Source organism: Halyomorpha halys, unplaced genomic scaffold, assembly GCF_000696795.3.
Source record: "Halyomorpha halys isolate HHAL.00 unplaced genomic scaffold, Hhal_1.1 Scaffold71.1, whole genome shotgun sequence".
NCBI lineage: Eukaryota > Metazoa > Arthropoda > Insecta > Hemiptera > Pentatomidae > Halyomorpha > Halyomorpha halys.
Genome location: NW_027107476.1, coordinates 632,478 through 655,999, shown reverse-complemented (window position 1 = coordinate 655,999; position 23,522 = coordinate 632,478). Strand labels below are relative to the sequence as shown.

At 29.9% G+C, this 23,522-nt stretch overlaps 2 protein-coding genes across 15 annotated transcripts in view; both read right to left on the bottom strand.

Moving 5' to 3' along the window:
- Rab3-GEF (Rab3 GDP-GTP exchange factor) overlaps positions 1 to 17,349 on the bottom strand; it is a 75,372-nt gene extending 58,023 nt beyond the window's left edge. For 6 of the 13 annotated variants that reach the window (XM_014438926.3, XM_014438921.2, XM_067045807.1 and 3 more), the window contains exons 1-5: positions 7,800 to 7,899; positions 7,124 to 7,469; positions 4,970 to 5,138; positions 1,857 to 1,998; positions 4 to 145 (exon numbers count right to left, since the gene is read on the bottom strand). In XM_014438926.3, the coding sequence (XP_014294412.1) occupies positions 4 to 145; positions 1,857 to 1,998; positions 4,970 to 5,138; positions 7,124 to 7,237 (567 nt within the window). In that variant the 5' untranslated portion in view covers positions 7,238 to 7,469; positions 7,800 to 7,899. Of the gene's footprint in view, positions 1 to 3; positions 146 to 1,856; positions 1,999 to 4,969; positions 5,139 to 7,123; positions 7,470 to 7,799; positions 7,928 to 9,670; positions 9,797 to 17,301 lie in introns of those variants that run through there. The other 7 variants (XR_010842975.1, XM_067045803.1, XM_067045808.1 and 4 more) reach the window with 5 other exon arrangements.
- Positions 17,350 to 21,903: 4,554 nt separating this feature from the next.
- LOC106692764 (uncharacterized) overlaps positions 21,904 to 23,522 on the bottom strand; it is a 152,578-nt gene continuing 150,959 nt past the window's right edge. Inside the window, exon 8 of one of the 2 annotated variants that reach the window (XM_014438891.3) lies at positions 21,904 to 22,392. In XM_014438891.3, the coding sequence (XP_014294377.1) occupies positions 22,246 to 22,392 (147 nt within the window). In that variant the 3' untranslated portion in view covers positions 21,904 to 22,245. The remainder of the gene's footprint in view (positions 22,393 to 23,522) is intronic. The other variant, XM_014438890.3, reaches the window with a different exon arrangement.

Below are 23,522 nucleotides of genomic sequence, written 5' to 3'. Positions count from 1 at the left end.
TACCTGTCTCTTTCTGCTGGCTCTCGGGGAGGGAGAATGTGAACCACCACTTTCACTATCGGCTGGAGCAAGGCGAGAGAAAGGTTCTGAATCTCGGCGGCTCTCCCTCTCAGAGTCACTTGGAGCCAAGTTACTTCTATAGTCACTGAAATAACGTAAAATAAGGCTTTGGGGAAATAAAATTACTTACAGCTAATTAAAATAATAATAATATTAATAAAAAATGTTACTCCATGTTCATTTTCACCATGTACTCCAGAGAGTAGCTACTATAATATAGCTACAAAAATAATTAGATTAGAATAGAAGAATATTTGGTCCAAATTTAGGATGAATTTTTTACAGTAACAAAAAGAAAACTAAACAAAAATCTGCTAAACAACTAAACAGCCAAAAAACATTAGCAGGCCTACTGAAATATTTCAGATTTTTAGTTTAACTTTTCACCCAGGTACTTTATGCTTTGTGGAATATTTTGCTGTTGGTAATAATAAATCAGTCATTACTTTTACTATACATAGAAGTATTGGACCAAGATTCAAAATAAATAATTTTTATTTTACTAATAAAAATATACTCACTACAATTGAAAAATTGTTTAAAGAAACAAATAAAATGTAATGAATGAAATTCAGGGAAAAACTCTGTTCTCACTCACTCTGGCAGGCCAGAGACCCTAAACAACTGTTAGTTTAATGAATTTATGAATCAATGAGTAAAAGAAAATGTAGGTAAAATCACATTGAAAGTACTGTTCTTCAAATGTCATCATTTTTATAGATATATTTATGTTATTAATATATTAATTGATGTATGATTTTATTCATTTAAGTTGTAAATAACAATTAGTGATAGAACAAATTTAATAAATTCTTTCATGATGAGAAGATAGTTTACTGTGGATAATATATATGAGGAGAAGATGGTTGGGGGACAACACAAATGAGTTAAAAAAACTTATTTATTAGTACCAACGTTTCGGCCTGAGTTTCTAGCCTCCACCAGGCCTGCTTGAAAGATTTCAGAAATCGGATTTTGAAAGTGGCCATCCTGTGGAAAACCCTGGAAATGTTGGCACTAGTAAATACGTTTTTAAAACTTATGTGTTATTCTCTGACCTTATCCACAACCATCTTCTCCTCATTTAATAAATTATTTAGTTTATATCATGATAATAATACACATTTGTATATTTAGTAATATATGCATAATGGTGTGTCTGGGATTGAATGAACTGTATTTTTAAAGGAGAATTTAAGTCTATCTGGTTCATGAAATGAAATGAGCAAGTGGAATTAAGGGGAAATTGGATAACTGTTATCTTAATTTAAACTGGTATTTCTTGTAAAATATACTACATTAATGAGAAATAATGAAAGAAAAAGAAGAATAAAGAAAGGAAAAGATAAGTAACTCTAATGCAGCTATGTGTTACTGCTCGAAGGTTTAAGAAAGACAGACAGACCTCCAGCCTCTAGCGAGGAAGGGTAGAACTTAATATACAAAGTGAAAGTAGCGTGGGGAAAAGCAGGAAATTTGATTTTAATTCCAAACAACTAGTAAGAGATATTACATCTGATTATAAGGTAATATAAAATTATCTTTTTACATTTATACTGTATAACATGTATTTGAAAGTGATATTGTAAAGTAAAACCCACTCCCATATACTAAGCTATTAATCCTAAATGTATTGTAACAGATAAATTAATAAACTGTCCATAAAATTTTAACATAAATTATTTTGCTGGCATTAGACAATGGAGCTTCCTGGTTAACAGGATATTCAATAACAGAAAGTTTAATGTACTACATTATACTAAAATGTAAAATGTTTGGTAACGAAGGAGTATCACCTTGAGAATGCTGAGTCAGAACTTTTCTCCATGCTTTTTCTCCATGATTCTCTTCTGAGATGTGAATCTTTTCTCCCGCTCATAGTTCCAGGACGATCCATTGCCCGGTAGAAATTCACACATATGCCATAACGACATTTTCCTGAAATTATTTATTACCATCATTATTGATGTCTGAAATATGTTTGTACCACCAAGCTATAAAAACTTTATTTTCAATACTAACAATTTAATAAACTGGCACTGGTACTTTTTTATTCATAACAAAAACAGTTTACTGCAATAGAAGTATGGTTACCATTACTTTATTTTAAATGTTGTAGTTTTATGAATAAGATCAAAAGTGAATTTAATATTGGAGTACTGCAATTTAAAAATTTACTTTGTTCATTTTACAAAATCTTTGGATAGTTAGTCATAACAATTTTGCTACATATTTATACAAACTATACACTTTTAATGATTTAAATTTTATTTTTCTTTATTTAAGAGGTTTCACCATGTTTTAAACAAAAATTTTCACTTTTATACACTTTGAGATTTAAAAAAAAAAAAAAATAAACAAAGCTGAATTTAGAAAAACTGGACAAAAGATGTTTTGAAATTTCATTTTCCATTTTTTTGGGAATAATTTTAAGGTATTTTTAAAACAAATAAATAAAACACACTATAACCTTCTGGTATCAAACCAATCGAGGACAAAAGAAAATCGATACAAAAGTCATAATTCTTTATAATGGTCCAATCAGAGTATTTAATTTCTTCGTAGGACTTAGGAGGAGTTTCATCAAGCTCTCAGCGGGATGGTTTATGATGTCCTCTCTTCTGATGCTAAATTCTCCCTCTTGAACCTTCTCTCAAATAAAGAGATTTGATGGCTATAGATTTTGCACTTTTAAGCCAAATTGAATTTTTAGCAAGTATTATAGCAGCGTTTTTATCTATAAACAATAAGCCTTCCTTGAAATGTTGTTATCTCCTGATAGTATTTTAAATCAAACTCTTTCTCCAGTAACCTCATTATACAAAGTTACAATACCGATAGTTGATTTTCCATTAGTAACATCTTCTCCAGTGTCATAGACTATTTCATCTACAGCCGCGACATAAGAAGATATGTTTCAGATGTAAAAATAATCAGAGGTGTAGAAATAGTAAGTGACTACATACTCCTGGTTGCTGATACCCAAGTACTCAAGGAAAGAAAGCAGAAGATGAAAGACAACGTGGTGTTGATAGTGGACTATGTGGAAAATTTGCAACTGGCAGTTATGGAGTGGTATGAAGATCTCCAAAAGAGGGAATGATTATCAATACTAACAAAAGTAAGATTCTGCAAGTTGGAAGAAAGAAGGAGGATATACACACATAATGTAATAGAGATGAATTGGAAGTGGTGACAGACTTCACATACCTGGGTACAGTGATAGATGGATTTGGGAAGGTGGACGCAGAAATATATAATAGGATTAGCAAGGCAAATTCAGTCTACTACCAGATATGTAACACTGTTGAAGGGAAGAGAGAAGTGGGCAGGGATGTCAAGCTGCACATCTTCAAAACAGTTTATCTGCCCATACTTTTGTATGGAGTGGAGAGTTGGATAATAACAGACCGATAGGAGAGCAGAATCACTGCTGCCAAAATTAAATTTTTGCAAAGGACGGTTGGAAAAACAAGGAGGGACCGAGTTCACAATGAAACGATTCGTCAGGAGTTGCAGGTAGCTCCACTGAAAGAGATCCTGGAAGCTCGACAGCTGTAGTAGTTTGGTCATGTTATCAGGATGGACGACCACAGAGATCCTTTAAAGACGATGGACTATGTCCCAGATGGCAGAAGACCTAGGGGCTGCCCTAGGATGTCATATCTTGACTATATTGAGCGACTCTATAGGTCGAGGGGGAAGGACATCTGACAGGCAACGAACCTAGTGAAGAGTGGAATTCCTGGCTGAATGCTCCTCTTCGCTGAGAGGTACTAAAGAATTTTTTTACCATTTTTAATTTTGACGAATAAGCAAGGATCAACACGATGGCATGCTCATTGCGGCGTGGATCCCAAAGCACTTGGTTTGGAATATTGTGTGTTTGATTCCTACCAGGGGGAGGTAAGAAATGAATCTTGAGACTTCTACTTGGTTAGTACACAGCAGAAACTTTAAAGTAGCTGCCAGGGGTTGGCATAAAGGATCACAAGGCCCACTTGCCAGACTTGTTCCCCCACCAGTTACCAATACCAATTCCAAGAATCAAAAGAACTAATGCTAAATCCAGATTTTAATAAAAATTCCTCAATTTTCTCATTTCAACATCTAGGTGACTATTTCAGTCCATATAAACTTTATCTCAGTCGACGAAATCTCCCACTGTGGTCATTGAATCTTTGAGGTTGGCTTATAGAAACTTTTTCCTTTAATTCTCTGTTGAGAAAAACCGTAGAGTCTTCAAATTGATAAAAATACATGTTTTCAGTAGCAGAAACATTAGTATTTTAAATATTAATGTTATTTATTTTAATATTAATATTTTATACATTTTTTTTTTTTATTTTTAAGATATTTTTGACAAAAACAAATATTTGTATTACTCATTACATGTACTTAAAGAACAACATACTGATTAGCAACCTTATACCAGATACAATATAATCTTCTGGTGGTAAGCTGATCAAGAACCAAAAAAAATTGATACAAAAGTCAATAATGAATTATGCAAACTCAACAATTTTGATACCACTTTCAAAAGTTTTTGACCATGTTTCTTCAGTCTGTGAAGTGAGGATAGTGCTAGAATGAGTTTGAATTTCATCTTGGACAGAAAATACTTTTTAAAGATTTAAATTCGAAACTAATAAAAATGTTGAGATGACTACTTTGAACTTAAATCCAAAAAGATCTTTTTTAATTGTTAATGTAATTATTGTGTAAAACAATTTATTTCTTTTTCCTTATTTTTATAAAAGAATAAAACATTCGTTTAGAAACAAACTCCCTTAAAAGGAACTAGATATCAATAAACATGGCATGGTACAATTAAAATATAATTATAAACACAAAAACAAAATAGTATTGTTACTAAAATTACATTATAAAAACAATTACTTCCAGTTACCTGAATCTTTTTCAGTTAAAGTGAATACAAACGAAGTTGCATCTCTCAAAGCTGTTCTTTTTGGTCCAACTGAAATGCAACCTTCTGGTTGACAAAAGTATACCATGTCTAAAGGAAGAGGAAAATCTTTATGATCTTCAGCAGGATACCGCCTCAGCAATTCAGGAAGCTGAATACCATAAATAGAATATTGTATTAGATTTTTTGAAATTTTTCTAAAATATATTCAATGAAGCAATTTTTCGGTTTAGTTTTTCAAGTTAACAGTTTTTGAATTTAACATTAAATAAATCCATCAATAGTATAATAAAGTAACTAATAAACAGACTAGAGGAGTTCTGAAAAAGACTTGGCTGAGTTATCACATGTTGTTGACCTAATTCTATATTATAGAAAAACACTGAATGATGACAAAAGAAAAATTAAAGAAAAAAAATCCTATAACAATAACTCTCTAAAGAACAAAATTTTTAAATTTAAAATATAGTATGAAATATTTCAATACAAATATAAGATTTGTTTCTTAGCCAATTACATTAACGAAACCAGTTCTCTACAGAAAATTATTTACTAGTTAAAATTAAAATTAACATTTAATTTTTTTTTTTTTAATAAATCATTATAAAATAAAATCATTGTTTATTGAATGTGAAAAAACCTACAGAAGTCATTACTATATCATTCACTTTTTATGAGGTGAACAAATTCTGTAAACATATATTTTTCATTGCAATAGAATATATACCTAACATCTTAAATTCAGCTAGTTAAATGTTAACATTTAAAATCTGAAAACAAATAAAAAGAAAAGAAAAAACAGTACCACTATAACCCTTGAAGGTTCTTGGGTTCAATAATGTATAAGGAAATATTGTTTATAGACTGAGGGTTTCACAAGGAGGTGTGGTCAGGATCATGCTCAAATGGCAGGCTTCCCCTAAATTAGGAGTATTCATTTAAAAATAAATGAAACAGTAATTAAATCAAAACACAGTTGTTTAAAATTAATTCGTTCATGCAATCATAAACCACAAAACTGTGTTGCAACTATGTGCAGTTTAACAAAATAATTTACAACTTTAAATTTATTATAAAAATAGAAAAGGATAGTTCTATTGACAGTAATCAATAATGGGGTTGCTTGTTACCATATACATCATTGTAATGAGCATAATATAGTAATAGGATAAATCAACAATTATACATCTCTATGATAAAATTAATTAAATAAATTAGATATTATAAGAAATAACAAATTATTTTGTACTTTCAGTATTTAAAACAATTTAATTATTATTTTAAATTTTTCACATGATAAAGATTCTTAAGAATCTTTTAAGTGTTCAAAAACTTCAAAGAAATTGGGTTTCAACAGATTAAATTCTCGATGGTTAGTTATAAATAAAATTATGAATGATAAAAATGATTAATTACAACTTATACCTATTATTCTATTTTCAACAGAATTCAAAGGAGAGCAAAGGCTATTGATTTTGACATTTATTTATTACAAACTTTTAAAAAATAGAAGTTGATCTTTGGTTATTGTGCAGTTAATGTTTGTGTAATATTATTATTTTAAATTGATCAATTCTTTATTTTATTAAGTTATTTATATACTTTTGTATATGTTTATATTTTGTATGTATACTTATATTTTATATATATCTTATGTTATTAAGGTATGTGTATGGTTTAAATTATTTTTATATATTTTCTAAACTATTTTTCTGTCTGTTTTAAATTAAGTTAGTTGTTCAACTTATGTATTTTAATTGTTAGAAAAAAAAATGTACCTCTTACATTAACCATGTAAGACATGACAGGCCGATTAGGTATTAAATAAATAAATGAAAAATAAAAAAACTTATGTATTTGTTGAATTATGCAATATATGTTTTTAATGGAATTACTTTTATGAATGTTTTAATTAAGTTGTTTCAGTTTCACAATATCGTTTTATCAAGTTCTTTTTTTCACATTCAATTTGCACTTTGTTATTATATTAGGACTTTATCCTGTTCAAATAATAAATAATTGGGAACCAAAAGACCAAGGAAAAGGATAGATAATTAAATTTAGGATCTTGAACAATTTTCATATTAAGAACTATATAATTTAAAAGTTAATGTGAAATAGTCACACAAAACTTACCTGAACAGCAGGTGAGGCACTGTTAGCATTTTTTGGTGATGTAGGTCGTGCACCGACGATCGCTAAATAATCGACTAAACGAGGACACAAAAACTTTTTCTGTATATCAGCCATTTGTACAATTTTATCACATATATACACTTATTTACAAACAGATAGTTTATAGTATTATTTCTTTCATGTCTTATCACCTGACAAATGTACAAAATAACAAGTAATTGTCCATGTTAAATTTGGGTCGTGGTTAAGTGACATGTTTAGATAAATTAAACTGCTTAGTTGTAAAAATCTTGGCTCTTGTGTGACTCCAGTTCCTTACCATTCTATTGAACATTCGAACCTTCTCCTGGAAAAAAAAAAATGAAATCAGTAAATTAATAACATTAGTAATTACTGTTTTTCATATATTTAACTGGTTTAAATGTTGCTAAAAAGAGTAATAAATGATACAAAGTTTGGAATTTTTTTTATATGTAATCACTGTTGTAAGGAGAAGTTCATAATTGAATAACAAAAGAAGCAAAAGCAGAATAGTTATCCAAATAAAAAAAAGTTTATAGTGAACAAAAATGGATAGATTTACAAGTTAAATATGATAATTTATAAATTAAACGACCTTAAATACCAATTTAAATAATGGCCTACAAATGAAAAACATTATGCCAAATAATCCCACCTATATTAAAAAGGAATCTGAACTCACACTTTTTGAGATATGTTAATGTTAATTGTTGCATATCCTCTGTAATACTGAGTTCTACTCCCAAGCTTGTGACCCCTTTCCTAAAATCAATATCATACTTCACGAACCAACCACTGCACTCTTGCCCCCTCTACACCTCTGACCTAGTATTTAAAAGTACAAGGGTAACAAACAAATATATATTTATACCAATTATATGAATGAAAATGTGCCGATTACACTAATGTAATGTAAAATATTTAATTAAACCATTCAAGAATAAGAAATAATCTAAATAAAGGTTTAAAACTTTTTTGGAAATCACTTTTGAAACATGAGATGATATACCTTGATAAAAATAATTATTAATGTATATAAAATGGATGTAATTTGAAAGAAATAAAAATGAAAAATATACCTAAAGAACAAATATCTTTTTTATTTTGAATTCGTATTATTAACACAAAGTAATAAATTATTCAAATTGAAGGAAAATATAACTCACGATTTAATAAGCTAAAATATGTTAAATGTTAAAATAAATTTATATTCATTCAACAATTAATTACTATTAAACTAAATGATGTAATCAGATAATTGTTTAATTACTATACGAGTAGGTGAGAAGACAAGGAGTACTAATAACACTTTTGCGAGTAAGATTTTTCAATGTTATCTGCCTGTGCTTAAACCAAATTTATACTTTACAGTTTTTTTCAATTATGAAAGATAAATTTAGTTCAAGAAAAAGTAGATAGTTCTACAAAAAATAATCTTTTTTGCAGAATTGTCACTTGAACCCGTTGACTTCTCAACCACTATCATTTAACGCATTTTTTAGAATCGTTAATTTTTAAATTTATATTAATAAAACTCAATTTATACCATAAAACATAAATGATATAATTGAATCATGATTTTAGTATTTTTTTAAATAAAATTTATTCATTTACAATTTATAACTCTTGAGGTGTTTTATGTGATCTATACATACAATTCTGGGAAGTAAATGATTATAAATAAATAATAATCAACTAGATGGAAAACAAATTAAAATTCAGATCAAGAACTTTTGTTTACCTAGTGAGAAAATTAGTGATTTTATACATTTAATTTTTTCATACATGTAAACATAAGCGGATTCACCATGAAGGGCCCATGTTTAATATTTTTTACATATAAATATGACAGGCGTCTTTGTTATTATTTGTAAAAGTATATTACATTTCAAAATTCACATTATTTATACAATTTATTTTTAGATCAGAGAATTTACCACTAAATGTACATGTTTATGACTACATTAAAAGTAACATAAGTGGTGTACCAGTTATAACCAAAAAATGTACTCCCTGCAAGAAAAGTCTGATACTCAACAATTATAAGTTCTAAGTTTCTATACGTAAATACTTTCAAGATGAAAAAACCCTCAACATTTATCATTGAGTGTAGCTCTAATAGCTCTCATACAAAGCCCCTTTCAATCTTTCATCTCCTTTCAGAGAGAGAAGATATAAGAGGATTAAAAAACATTAGCTGAATAATATAAATAATTAATTTTAAAGAGTTTTGCCCTTTGAAATATGATAAGATATGGTAGGGTTGGACCAAAAAAACTCTTTTTCCCTGGTTGAGAAAATTATCTTGTTATATTTATAAGGTATTTCAGAAATGAATCACTTTAACTAATATCAACTGACGATTTGAGTTATAACTTACTAGTTTAGAATAACCACCACTAGGATAAAGTACTTGCTAAGCTCATAGTAGTGAATATAAATTTTCTAATTAATCAAACATATTAAATAATTATTACATGGTGTATACAAGCACAATTAAATAAATTAATGAAATAAGTATACCACCTTCAAATCAGTGGAATATCCCAAACTTCTGTTAATTTTATAAATTATTGTAATGGAGTAATTGTGAGGCATTGTAATAAAAAAATTCAATCAACATTAATGGGTTCAATAATGAAATCTAAGAAATAAATATTCAACTCTGACTTGTAAACCTTTTACTTGTTAAGATATTTATCCATCTTCAATAGTATATGTATTAATGAGATAAATGCCCAAGGAGCACAGAACCTTAATAACAACGAAAAAAAAAATGGAGAGGGTGGCAGGATAGGTTGGAATTCCACAACAGGCACACTTCTTTAGTCCCAAATCAATTCTCATACAAATTTTTGGTCCTCTGAATCAATTTTAAAGAGCTGTAGAGTTGCGTCAAACATTTAAATAAAAGTTGTAAATGCCAATTCTTGTTTTAATTCATCTCCACTTTTGAAACAGTGTTCTGTTTATAACAATGGTTTCTAAAGTAGAAACCGCAAAAGTGGCGCCAATTTACAAATCTTTGATGTATTTTTGTAGTCTAGTAAAAGGGTTGCTGCGAAATAAGTTTGGAAATCGCTGGTCTAAAAATAAAATCCTATATACTGAAATTTATACTGAATACTTATTTATGTATATATAAAAGAGTAATTCATATCGGGTACTTTTTTTTGTTTGAAGCATCCTGAATCACTAAAACCGCCAACAATTTTTCAAGGTTTTAGACAGTTTGTGTGAAAACGGTGTGGCATTCGTATGAACCTATAAAATAAAATCTTCAAAATTCAATTTCTGGCAATAATGCGCCATCTTATTTGAGTAATTTATTTTTTGATGCGTCATCATATCAGCCGTTTGAATAACTTCGGCCCGCTTGGAAGGGATTTTTTTCGTTCTGCAGGGACAAGTCTAAGTGCTTAACTAGTGAAGAATAAGCTACTCCAGTGTTCTGTAAAGGACACCCTCACACTGCAGAACCGTTCAGCTCGTAAGTACCACACTGCTTCTTCTTTGGGTGGAGTTATATGTTTGTAGGGTTCTTTCAAGTTCTTTATATAAAAATATTATTTTTGTTGACTTTTTATACATGAAGGTTTTGCTTTAATCTTCAGCTCCTAGCAATATCAATATTTTAGTGTAGCTGAGACTCAGTTATAAGGCATATTATAGAAGTCCTTCATATTCATATTACTGAAGTTCTAGGAGTTATGAATAATATCGTACCAGAACTGGGAAGAAAAAATGCAGTTATCCCACAACAATTTTTGATTACTTTAATGAAAACTATGTATAATTACTTCTCAAAATTGATGAGTCTGCCAAGTAATAGGTAGGGGGAATAAAAAATGGCGGCTGTTTCAAAGCGATAAAAAAAATAATTTTTCATTCAGAGCTCAATATCTTAAAAAGTAGGAACAACAATAGAAAATTGAAGAAAATATTATTTTAGAAGAGTAAATTTGCTGAAATATTAGCCCTAATAGAGCTATTTACGTCCTATAATTCTCGAGATATAGCTTTTTAAAAAGCAAAATTTCTTAAAAATCTACAGAAACGTACAGGGACGTACTGAAAGATCAGTAGTTAGTTAATTTATTTTGAGAAATTTATATCTCAGGAACTATGTGAGTACAGATATCAATTAGCAATCAAATTAAAGCTAGTTTAATTAGCTATAAAGTAGTTTATGATGTTTATCTGCTTAGGAGTAATAGTTTACATGAAATTTATTAAAATAAATTGATTTATAGTTGTTCGAACAATAAATTTGATTTATGCAAAAATTCATTTCAGAAACCATTGGTAGTACAGATGTCTGCCAGCGCTCAAATCAAAGCTAGTTAATTTTCCTACAAAATAATTCATAATGTTTATCTTTGTAGGAGTAGTAGTTTTTATGATATTTGACAAAATAAACTCACAAAATGTAAATTTCTAGTTGGTCGTATAAAATGTTGGATTTTTGAAAAAATAAATCTCATATATTCATTCATCTGAAATGATATGGACGGACTAAAAAAAGGTGTGGCAGATGAGGTGTTGGGTGAACATAGTTTCTAGTGAGTAGGTTTTGGTTGTGGGACTCCTTCCAGCCGATGGCTGTGCGTCAGTTTAGAGAAACCGATTCGTAATCTAGTTATTTTATACAAACAATATGATTATGTATTCTGTTTGAATAGGTATTAAAAGGCATGATCAATCTATAGAAGAAAAAGTACGCTTTACATAAGCGAACCCAGGGGAGGAGAGGTGCAGAAAAACAATTAATTTAATAAAAACTGACTTTAAGCCCTATATTTAAAAATCCTTAACTTATTATATATATAATATAAATAAATCTTCGAGAAAAAGGAGGGAAAAATATGTTTGTAGATAAAAGTGTGTTTTTTTATAATCTATGTTTATATTTATTCAAAAGATAATAAAATCGATACAAAAAATTGTATCAATATTTGTAGAGATAGGGCATTTGTTTTCAAAATTTCGCTTTATTTACTACAAACGTAAGGTAAGCAGTATAATTGGTTCAACTTTCAACGGATCTATTTATTGTAGAGCCCTCCTGAAAAAAGTATTTTTAGCCAATCTTTTGTCGGAGTGTGTGGCAATGTACATATATGCACCACAGTATACCCGTGCGCAAAAGGCGAAAAACGTTTCTATGGCATTTTCGTAGATGCATTGAAAGAAAATTAAATTTTCTATAATAAAAATAAAAACCATTAAAATCAGACAGCTTAATGTATCGTACAGGGTATTAAAGTTTTATCTCTTGTTTAAAATGTTTAACTGTTTCCCTTAGAAACTCATTCACTTTCGGTTCGTTAATGTTTCGAATAATGGGAAATCTTGGAATAACTCGGAACATCCTGTTACTTGTTTGAAGGTTTCTTAGATTGTTCCATAATAAAAACTAAAATATACATAATTAAATAAATATCAGCATTACAATCTTGTCAGATCAATTATAGTGAAGATACTACAAGGAGTAAAGTTTTGGCTTTACTTGCCAAAGTGTTTAGGGAATTGTGTAAATGGACGCACTAGTTATTTAGATTTGCTGCTCGATTAGTTTTGACGTCTACATAGTTACATGTTGTGATGTAATTTCGTCAACACAATCAATTTGAATTTCGTCCATATTTATTTATTTTTATTTTATGGATTCAGGATTTTATTTAGCTCTAAAATATTCTTGCTGGAAGACACAAGAATAATCCAAAAACCAAAAATAAATTAATTTGAGAGGTGAATGCATAAATAAGACTGCATCATGGGTACATACAAAAAAGCTGTAGAAATAATTTCGTGTAGGAATATCACAACGTAGCGAAACGGCGATGAAATCTTACAAAGAGATAGGCTAACTCACCCTTCCGCTCTAGAATACATGTTTTAATTAAACCTAGTAAACAACAACAGCAATCCCATAACTGGGAATTGTTGAATTCATGAATAATAAAACGAATTCCAATGAAAACATATCTAATCAATTGCATTCACCAACAATGTATGTGGTTAGGTCGCGATGGACAAGCGTGTTGGTGGTGTGCTCAAAATGAAATGTAGTGTGAGTTAGAATCAATAAACCGGCCAAGCCTAGCTATAACACGGATCTCTCTGTAGCTGAGGGAGTTGAGGCGTAGATCTCAACCTCAGAACTGCGGCGGCGTCGGTTCGAGTTCGGCCTTGGAAGGTCGATTTTTATTTCTGTGTTGGTCCCACGAAATGAAATCTTGATCCTCCACTATGGTTAGAATAGGGTGGTATTTTATAGACAATCCCCAGCCTGTTTTGAAGTAAATGTTTATACGAGAAGGATAACCGTACTTGCCAAAGAGGAAGAAAATAGATCCAATAGATAAACAGCGTCTAAAACTATTACAAAAATGGAAACTAAATCGTATCGCAACTTCTCCCATTGTTTTTTTTTTCTTATTCCTAAAATGTTTAGCCTGTTTACTGATAGTATTTGAAGTTAGACCAAAACTGATCATATCCACTCCAATCATCAAAGAAGCATCAATTATGCTCTCTCTTATTACGAATATCGTGTATAAGAAGTTGAAATAAAGTTTCGTGCCTTGTCATGTATAGAAAGATTCATTAGGTTATATTAACTAAAAAATCGATTTTTTGGAATTTCGCCCCTATAGATTCTCAATAAACGAAATTACTGTCAGTAGAATATCAGTAATTATATCAAACAATCCTGTACAGACTTATTTGGAGGAAAGAGTTAGAGATCCCGGAATTCTAATTCATCGTTTTTGTCGGAAGTTCGACACCTGAACCATTCGAATCCAGGTCACCTGCTAACTTGTTTATGACATTATTATAGTGCTGCTACTCTTTTGCAAAATTATAACAAATTCGCACATGCTCAAGCGTGTGGATGGACTATTTCGATTGGCTAGTACTGGTTGACTTGAATTTGTGGCCGACCTGCCGAATGTCGGTTTTTGGACATAAATTAAAGTGCGCTAACATAAAACTGCCTATATATAAATATTTGTGGTCTCTTTGTTTTAATTAATTATAGAATTTCCTCAACCTTCAGAATCAATAATTAACTCTGGTATAAGATTGTATATTTTAAAATTCTATCGATTGGTTATAAATACATTGGTTCAAATCTTGCTAATTAACTTTAGCTATCTATTTTGATTTAACACTGTACCAGTATACATTTATAAATACATTATATTATGTTCGGTTAAGTAAATTACCTAGTACAGATAAAAATTCTAGAGTGAAAGTAGAATTTATAGGTTGTGTTATTGTTATTATTATGAATTTTTATCATCTACCTCTTATTCTAGCTCGTTTATTATATTATTACCAGTTATTTCTTAAGGTTTGCGTAAATTATTGTATTTTTACAATAATTGGAATTTTACAAGTTTTTGAGATTTTGATATAAAAATTATATAATTTCATCATCAATCTGATTAAATCACATTAAAATTACAAGAATTATATATATACTAAATTAAAAAAAAAAAAAAGATTTGTACCGCTACAACCCATGAAGGGTCAGGGGTTCAGTACTTTGTAAGGAAGTACTGTTACTAGACCAACGGTTGTGCAAGGAGGTGATTTGGTCAGAATTCCACTTGATTACCAGATTATTATTTAATTAAGGGTATTGCCACCTTATAAGGCTGGGGTGGACTCCGAAGGGCTCCCGGAATGTAAAAAAGAAAATAATTATCTGCTTCAGAGTGGAGTTAGTTGCACAGTGCCTTACCAATGAGCTACCCAGTCCCACATGTATGTACGAAATATATTATAATTCTGTATGTTGATTTTTTGATAATATTTATCATTTTTTTCTTACGTTTATTTTATTATTTGTCAAATTAATTTTCTATTTATCAAATTATATATTTAATTTACTTTTTTCTTATATTATTCTTTTTATGTTTTTATTGATCTTAAATGCAATCAAGAAATTTTGAACCAATAAAGAGTTTTTTTTACTTTCAACAATTTTATGTCACTGCAGTATAATAACCAAATTCTAACTTTCTAGAATTTCGTATAAGAAAGGCCGTTAGCGACTTAATTAAAAGCAAGAAAATAATTATTGTACAAAAAAATAAAATTTTATAAATGTTTAATTTACAGATTTCGTTAAATTTTAATAAAAATCATCATTTCTATGACTCGAAGTGTAAATGTAGCTCACTTCCAAGCTTATGTAAGTAATATCTGAAAATGGAAATAAGAAATATACATATTTCTAGAATTTATTTTTAACAAATTCGTGTTTTAGTTATCATGTATTTGTATTTATATCTCAGGATTGATGACCATATTCCATAGTACGATTCTTCACATTATGTAACAAAAATGCTTATGGGCTATGTTTCGATTCCCAAACGGAAGAGTAGGAACTTTAAGTTTCGAGTTTTTTTTTAAAGCAAGTTAGCTGAATAGGAAGCGATCTCTTAAAAACTGTTCAAGGTAATAAAGTCACAGTTGTACCATCGTTATGTAGATAAAATTCCCTTTAGGTAATGAGATTTCGTTTTATTAAAACTATCGTAAGAGGATCTTACGAGCTGAACGATAGCGGAAGGTTTTGTTATTTTTTTGTAAATTACCATTTACTTGAGAATGTTTTTCTCAACTCCTCTATCGAGTTAAAGATAACTCACTCCTTGAAAACATTCTATATTTAATTAGCTTTAATTTCATATAAACGTAGTCGAGACTTCTTTCGGAAAGGGTACGGATTAACTCCTAATTTGCCAAAAGGTTTGGGGTAAATTAGGTTTTAATATATACTTATTTTTTTTAGGAAGTGATAATAGGTATTTAAAGAAATAAAAAAGTTCATATAAAATTATCTAATTCCACTCAGAGAAGTTGAAATTATAGATTTCAATTTATTTTTTTTAAAGCAACTTATGTTTTTCATTAAATAGAAAAATGATTCAGTTAAGAAATTCTAAATTTTAGTGATGATTAGTAAATGATAAAAATTTCTTTCAAAACAAACCGATTTTTTTTTTGTTTATAAACCAATTGAAGGTTTTAAATCGGATATATAATACGAAGTTTTCTTAGTTGTCAAATCATGAATTGAAAGTCCTCTTCAAATGGTTTTTCTTGTTTTGGAAGAAAGTTTTTTCTAGTTTGCAATTTGCTGCAGTTTGTAATTAACTGACTTCAATAGTTTTTTAGTTATCGCTTCCTGTTTAGTCAAAATGTAACTTGCTTAAAAAAATTAATAGTACGAGTTAAATTCGTACCTTTATCGAAACCTTGGCTTCTTTAATACGAAATTAAAGCTCATTAAATGTAGAAATTTTCTATAGGTGGGTTATCTTTAGTTCAGCAGGAGATTGAGAAAAAATTCACAAGTCAAGTGTGTTTTCTTTAAAATCATAAAGACTCGTAAAGCCTTTTACTATCGATTTAAATAACCCAATCCATATTTCTTTAAGGGAATTTTATTTATATTACAATGATGCATTTTAGACTTAGTTACCTTGAATTATTTCTAAGAATTCGCTATCTATTCACTAAAAAACGTGAATTGCGTACAATAACGCACAACTTACATTTTCTGCTCCTCTCTTGGTGAACTGTTGTATTGCAAATGACCCGCAGAACCAGCTCTGTGGTTCCTAATACACCCAGCTTAATGTTTGTAAATAGTATAATTTCAAACCTCACTCAGAACATTTGATTCTTGATGATTTACAATAGAATATTAAATCGTTTTATAAAGTACATTCATAATATATACTTATTAGATTATATTTTTAACAAATCAAACTGCCAAATAATAACAGCACTTAATATATTTTCATTCCTCTTTTAATGAAGAGGACACATTGTATATTTGCTGTGATTATTTGACTAAGCTAAATATAATATTTATTATATTAGATGAGATGTATAGGCAATAGGTACATTTTAGGATTAATTTTACTAGATAGAAAAAATGCAATCCTGGCGAAGTGATGATTTACTCCATGGAATCATCGGGTGAGGGCTCAAATCAAAACTACACTGCAAAGCTGCCAATAACCTATTGTCTAAAGGTGGATGATTAAGTGGAAGAAGTAGTATCTTAATGAATGAAGCTGATGAAGAGAGTACAAGTTACAAGTAGAACTAGGATTGAATGAGGTGCTCACCTTGGGAACGGAGCAGGGTCTGGGCTGGATGTGGCAGGACTCGCCCGCTCCAATCAATACCGCACCTGCGTCATAGCGTCCACGCAGGGCGTTCTGCCAGCGCTGAGAGGGGGAGGAAAGAGACAACCTCCGAACAGCTGTACTACCGGGGGTTGTGACCTCCGCCCACGTACCTTAACGTAGTATTCTCTTCCCTCAGGAATAAGTACCTAAGTTAGGCAGTCTATTCGGGAAGATGTCGCAAGAATATACAGTTGCTTAGTTAGTAGTTTCTAAGTAAAGGGGTATCCTATAATACTAAGTTTAGTTAAGCTCAACTAACTCGTTCCTCGCAAATACATAAACTTGATATCCGATGGATTCCTTATCAAGCTCTCATATTTAATATTATCTTTCGACTAACCTAAAGTTTGCCGCTGTACCAAATATTCTTGCGTTTTAGAGTGTTTAGAGTACTAGTGACAGCAACCAGGTTCACTTATTCTACTTTGGTCAAGTTTTGCGATAGCTATGATCGCCACTGAAATATTTCTTGCATATGCAGAAGAATAAGAAAAGTAAAGTTACTACGGGAACCCTTCCCGGCCACCCGCCCCCTAACCCTTATTTTTCGTACCCTTCTGTAAATTATCCTATAACCAAATACAAATATAAATAGGAAAAACTATATGCAATTATTGTGCTCAACCCTTCTTTTACTTGGATGTATACTAAGGTATATGTAATGCTCATTCACTGAGTGCGGAGAGTCGCGTGTGCTAATTTGCCCTCCATTTATATGTTGATCAGGGAGGGTCCGCTTTGCTGGTGGTTATTGGATGTTGGGTTTATACTGCAGAGCCCAAACTCTTTCCCTCGGCGAAAACATCTACCAGAGGGACAGTTCATTGCCAGCTCCCAGGTCTTAGTGAAGGGGTGATTTCCTGAACAACGGGTTGGTATAGGCCTTCAGCCCATCAACAAATTTGACGCTGGAGGCGTAGATGCCGATGTAGTCCGCTTAGGCTTTCATTATGCTGAATTGATACCACCGGAGCTGTGAAGACCACAAACATTATTGGCCCTAGCACCGATCTCTTAGGCACTCCGCAGGTGGTGGGGAAAGGAGTCGATAAGCTCCCGCCGACTCGTACGATGGAGGACCTTCCACTGGGATATCTTCCAATCATACGACATAGGGTAGCGGGAAACTTGAATTTCTCCAGTCGGCAGATTGGGAGCGAATGGAAGACACACTCGAAGGCCTGGCTACAGTACAGGAAGAAGAAGCCTCTCGCTCTGTTCATTTTCAGATGTTCCAAGATGAAGCTTGTAATTTGGCCAGATGCTGCTCACTGGCGAACCCTCGCTAGAATCCCGTCTGGTCAGGTGGTACGATCTGCTCTGCTCCGCAGTGTTTCATCAGGTGATGATGGATGAGCCGCTTATATGCGAGAGTAGGCTGATCGGAAGCTAAACTTCGATTTAGAACAAAAACATAAGATTTTCATTTAACAAAAAGATGGCCAACGAAGACATTTTTAAATAATACTGTCAACCTTCAGGAAAAGTTAAGAGTAATTAGTATTAAATTTTGGTCTAATTTCAAAAACTTTTTAAATTTTAAGTTGATACACAGATAAACTAGCTGTGTAAATAGTAATTAAATTTAAATTATTTGTTATTTAATTTTAAATTATTTATTGTAATTAAATAATTAAAAAAAATAACTAAGAAATGATAGATTGATTTAAAATCTTATCTATCAGTTATAAGTATGATAATATTTTAAATCTTTTTTTATTGGGGGGGAGGGCAAAAAGGGACCTTAAGTTTTAATTCTAGCATGCACCTTAATCTGTAATTGATGAGGCTGGATTTTTCTTACTCAAATGTAAGACATCGTGGCACATGGAACCTCAATATCTCACCAGCATCCTTTTTTTTTTTGTCATAATACGGTTTCTTGAGGAATAAAATTTAAATATAATCTGACATATCCTAATGACGGAGTTGATAGAACTATTGTGTAATAGCGAACACCAAAAGTTACTTGAAAATAATACCATACATGTCGCGAGGTAATCTTGTTACAAACGTATGGGGTAACTAGAGATAACTGAGTTGAGAACTAGAACAAACAGTATAACTAAGTCAGAGCCAATTTCCTACTTGGAGAGGCCTTCGGTAGAATACTGAACTCGGGATAGAAATTCATGTCATGACTTAGTTGAAAAAAGCAAGAAAAAAAAAAGTATTCAAGTAAATAATAGTGCATGATTTATGAGGAAAAAAATAAAATATAATAAAAACAAATTATAGATAAGTATAAATTAATTGGAGTAGATGAACGTAAGAGTAAATGAAGATAGTCTGTTGAGAAATATATTTAATATATTTATAGTGAAAAGAAACTGTAGAGAATAAAACCGCCACAACTAAAAAAAATAAAATTAATAATTATTTTTTTAAAAGAACAACACAAAAGGATAATAGATTTGCTACTTTTACAATTTAAACTTAATTTATATTTGTTATTCCTACCTCTAGAAACTCTGAAATATGAATTTTTAGTGTTCGCTATTTTCGCTAAAAATTTGTGATGCGCATACCTCATTAGACTTCTTTGGTTTTTTTAAACCTGGTTATAAGGAGTTCTAAAACAAATCCTTTTAGACATAGAAAGTAGACATTTCTGAGAGGACTTTAAGGAAAAAAAATTACTTAGATTTGGAATAACATGCCTCATATCAATAATTAATTGTAGGAAGATAGTCCAGGTGGCGGTCAATAAAGGTCAAATACTATCAAAATAGTAAAAGAAAACTATTAACCAACGTTTCGCCCAACTTTGCAGGGCTTCGTCAGGGCTGTCAGATTGAAACAGCGAGGACGAATGAACCAGTTTAACACGTTGGTTAACAATAAATAGTTTCTTTCGCTTTTTTGATATCTTTATTGACCGCCACCCGGACTATCTTCCTATAATATACTTCATACGATCAACTACCTTCTTCCAATAAAGAATTAATATTTTTCTCTAAACTTGAAATTTGCACTATATGCTATAACTTTCCGCTTCATCTAACAGTGCGATATGAGTAAAATATTATCTTGCTAGCCTTTCACATGGAGCTTATCTAGAAAATGTGTGACTAAGCCCTCACCATTGACGGGGAAGGCAGGTGCTTGATGCGTAATGTTTGACAGGAAATAATATTCACAGACTTAACAATATAAATATTCATAAAAAATAAATGTTAGCAGATAGGGAAGTTATGTTGAAGAACTTTTAAGTAGAAAACAGCAATAAATAATAAATAAAATAATAATAAATAGGACAGTAAAATTACATATAGTCATAAAATATAAATAAAATAATAATAAATAAAGTAAATAGTAGTAAGTAGTACAGTAGTAAATAATAAATAATCGTGAATCATGATAGTAGGAAATAATAAAACATCAAGTTACTCAAATATTGTTATATATTTTTTAACACTACACATTAAATACTTTCATAACAAAACAAGAGTAATTATTTGTCTATCAGTCTACTGATCTGATTAATCTAAAATATATTATTCTACAATTATTGAAAATATAATTTATTAAAAAAATAAAATTCTATATTTACAGATAATTAAATTGAAAAACAGATAATGGAAATGAAATATAAATGTTCATATACATGAAAGTAATGAAATATTTGAATGGTATATCATTTTCGTTTAGCTCTGAAAAAAAAAAAAATAATAAAAATGTTAAAGAACAATTAACTTTAAAATGTGGTCAGGGGCCAGCAAATAAATTGAATTTAATTAATAAATTTGATAAGTTAATTACCTACCGTGTAATATTAACTTTCTTATTTTCATAAATTATTTTTAAAATCTCAGGTTTTTTAGTAAGTTTATTCTGATTCTGATATTTTTTTCTATTTTATTTTCAAATCATTTTAAATTTTTTTTATTTAATTTTTTTTTTAATAATAACATAATGTACATCATTTTCACGGAACATATTTGTTTGTTTTGTTGTGGTTGGTAGAAAAAAAATTATAATTCTGGTAGAGTTGAAGAATGTCCAATGTTGAGCCAATGAAAAATCAGTGGCTGTAATGATAATAATAGTGATAAATGATTGTACATTATTAATTAATAGTAATAATTTAAAATAATTGAAAAACTATACATATTATACTTACATTCAAACAAATATCAAAGGAATAAATAATTATATTAATTTTATCTTAAGCATGTTTTACGACAACGATAGATGTGGAATATTAAAGATTAATATTTTCATTAGATATTATTTTAAAATTAGAAAAATAATAGTTGAAATATTATTATCTTTGATATTTATCGACTATTGTAAAAACACAATATAGGTTTTTATTGTAATGTTATTAATAATCGTCCACAAATGGCAAGGAATCAGTAATTAATAAATTAACAGCACACAAAATTTACAATTTAATTACATTTTCTTCCGTACATTTTTGCAAAAAGAAATTATAATTCAAATTCAAATTCATCTATTAAACGTGTGACTTGGTATTAACCATAAACTGTCAATTTTATATGAGTTTCTATATGCTATTTTGTTATTATTTAAAAATTTTATGGCATCGATTTGTAGAAAAGATTCTTCATGTTCAATATAAATTTCTGTAAAAAAATTATTCAAAATAGAATACAGAATTCAAAATAGAATAAATAACAACTAAGGTGTAGCTTAATTGAATTAGAATTCAAATTTTATCGTTAATACCCTTGAAAAAATAATTATTTTTATGTACAAACTATTTTTTAAAAAAATTACTTTTGTCACTTAGTAATAAATACGTTTTATACAAGTATCTCAACAGAAGATACAAATCTCTTCGGTATAGAGTTCTGGTAGAGAATATGTTACTTAAGTGTGATCATTCTGTATTTCGGTAAAAAATGCAAAATATATTTATCGGAATTGTTGTTGTTCAGTTGTGTCTGGTGGAGTCTCCGATGTGTCCGGTACAGCGTTCCTCTTGAACGTCTTAAAACCAACTGAAGAACCAAATATAGGTTTCAGTCCGCCAACCAACCTAACGACACGTTCTGCAGTCCGCTGAAATCAGAAGCATTACGATAGAATAAAATATATATTTATTTGAATATATATATATTCTGAAAGACAAAGTTTTGAACAAATTACATTAGATTAAAGATACAGTTTTATAACAAGAACTGGTTGTCTATTGCTCCATTATAAAAACAATCAACAAAATATCAAAAAATCTGGATAATACAAAACTATTAACGTAATACGCTTTATTCCATTCCATTTAAGCTAATCATAATTTAAATTATTTTAATCAACAAGAACTAAATATAAGTACAATTAATAATTGGACCTCGAAAACTACTTACATGCTACTGTTTATGTGTCTCTTATAGATTCAAACTTATTACGTATTGTTACAAATTAAACATAGGGTCTATTAAATTTAAATTCAATATATTTTGGATGCTTTGTAGGTCTCAATATACAGCTATGGGTGACATTATGATGTATTGTCTATTATTAAAGATAGGACAATATAGGTGGATGTGGTACAAACCATTATTGAAATGGGTGTATGGTAACCAAGCAAAATGGGCAAGGGGGGTAACCCATTGAAAATGAGGGTTTTGCTTCCATGATGTAGTTTGATGTGCGTCGGATTTCCTACTCTTGGTTGGGTGATGCATCTTAATTTTTTTTTTTTAATTTAGCCTGAATATTAAATATGTTTGAGATTTAAGTAGGTTAAAACTGCAAAGTGTATAATATATGGGGTTACTGTTTGAGTGCAGTGCTCTGTTGATATCAGTTGAGAAGTTATGGTTCACCATTTGCTTTTCAAGAATATCGCCTATATATGAAACCAAAAAAATTACGATCATTAAATATATTTATAAGTATATATTACTAAGATACTCTTTATATGCTCTACTATTTATTTTTAATTAATTTAAATTATTGGAAATTCAGAAGTATGTATTTGTGTAGAAGTATATGTAGTTCTTTAATAGAACTACTAGAACAAACCGAGGCTTTGAACAGTAATTACCTGATTATGTTTAATATAAAAGAGATAAGGGAGTTAGGAAAGAGTAATAAGCACATAAATTCCTTCTTATACTTTGCATATGTCATTAATCTAAGCTATCTATATTTCAGTATATATTTTGAAATTTTATTATATTGGTCAAGGG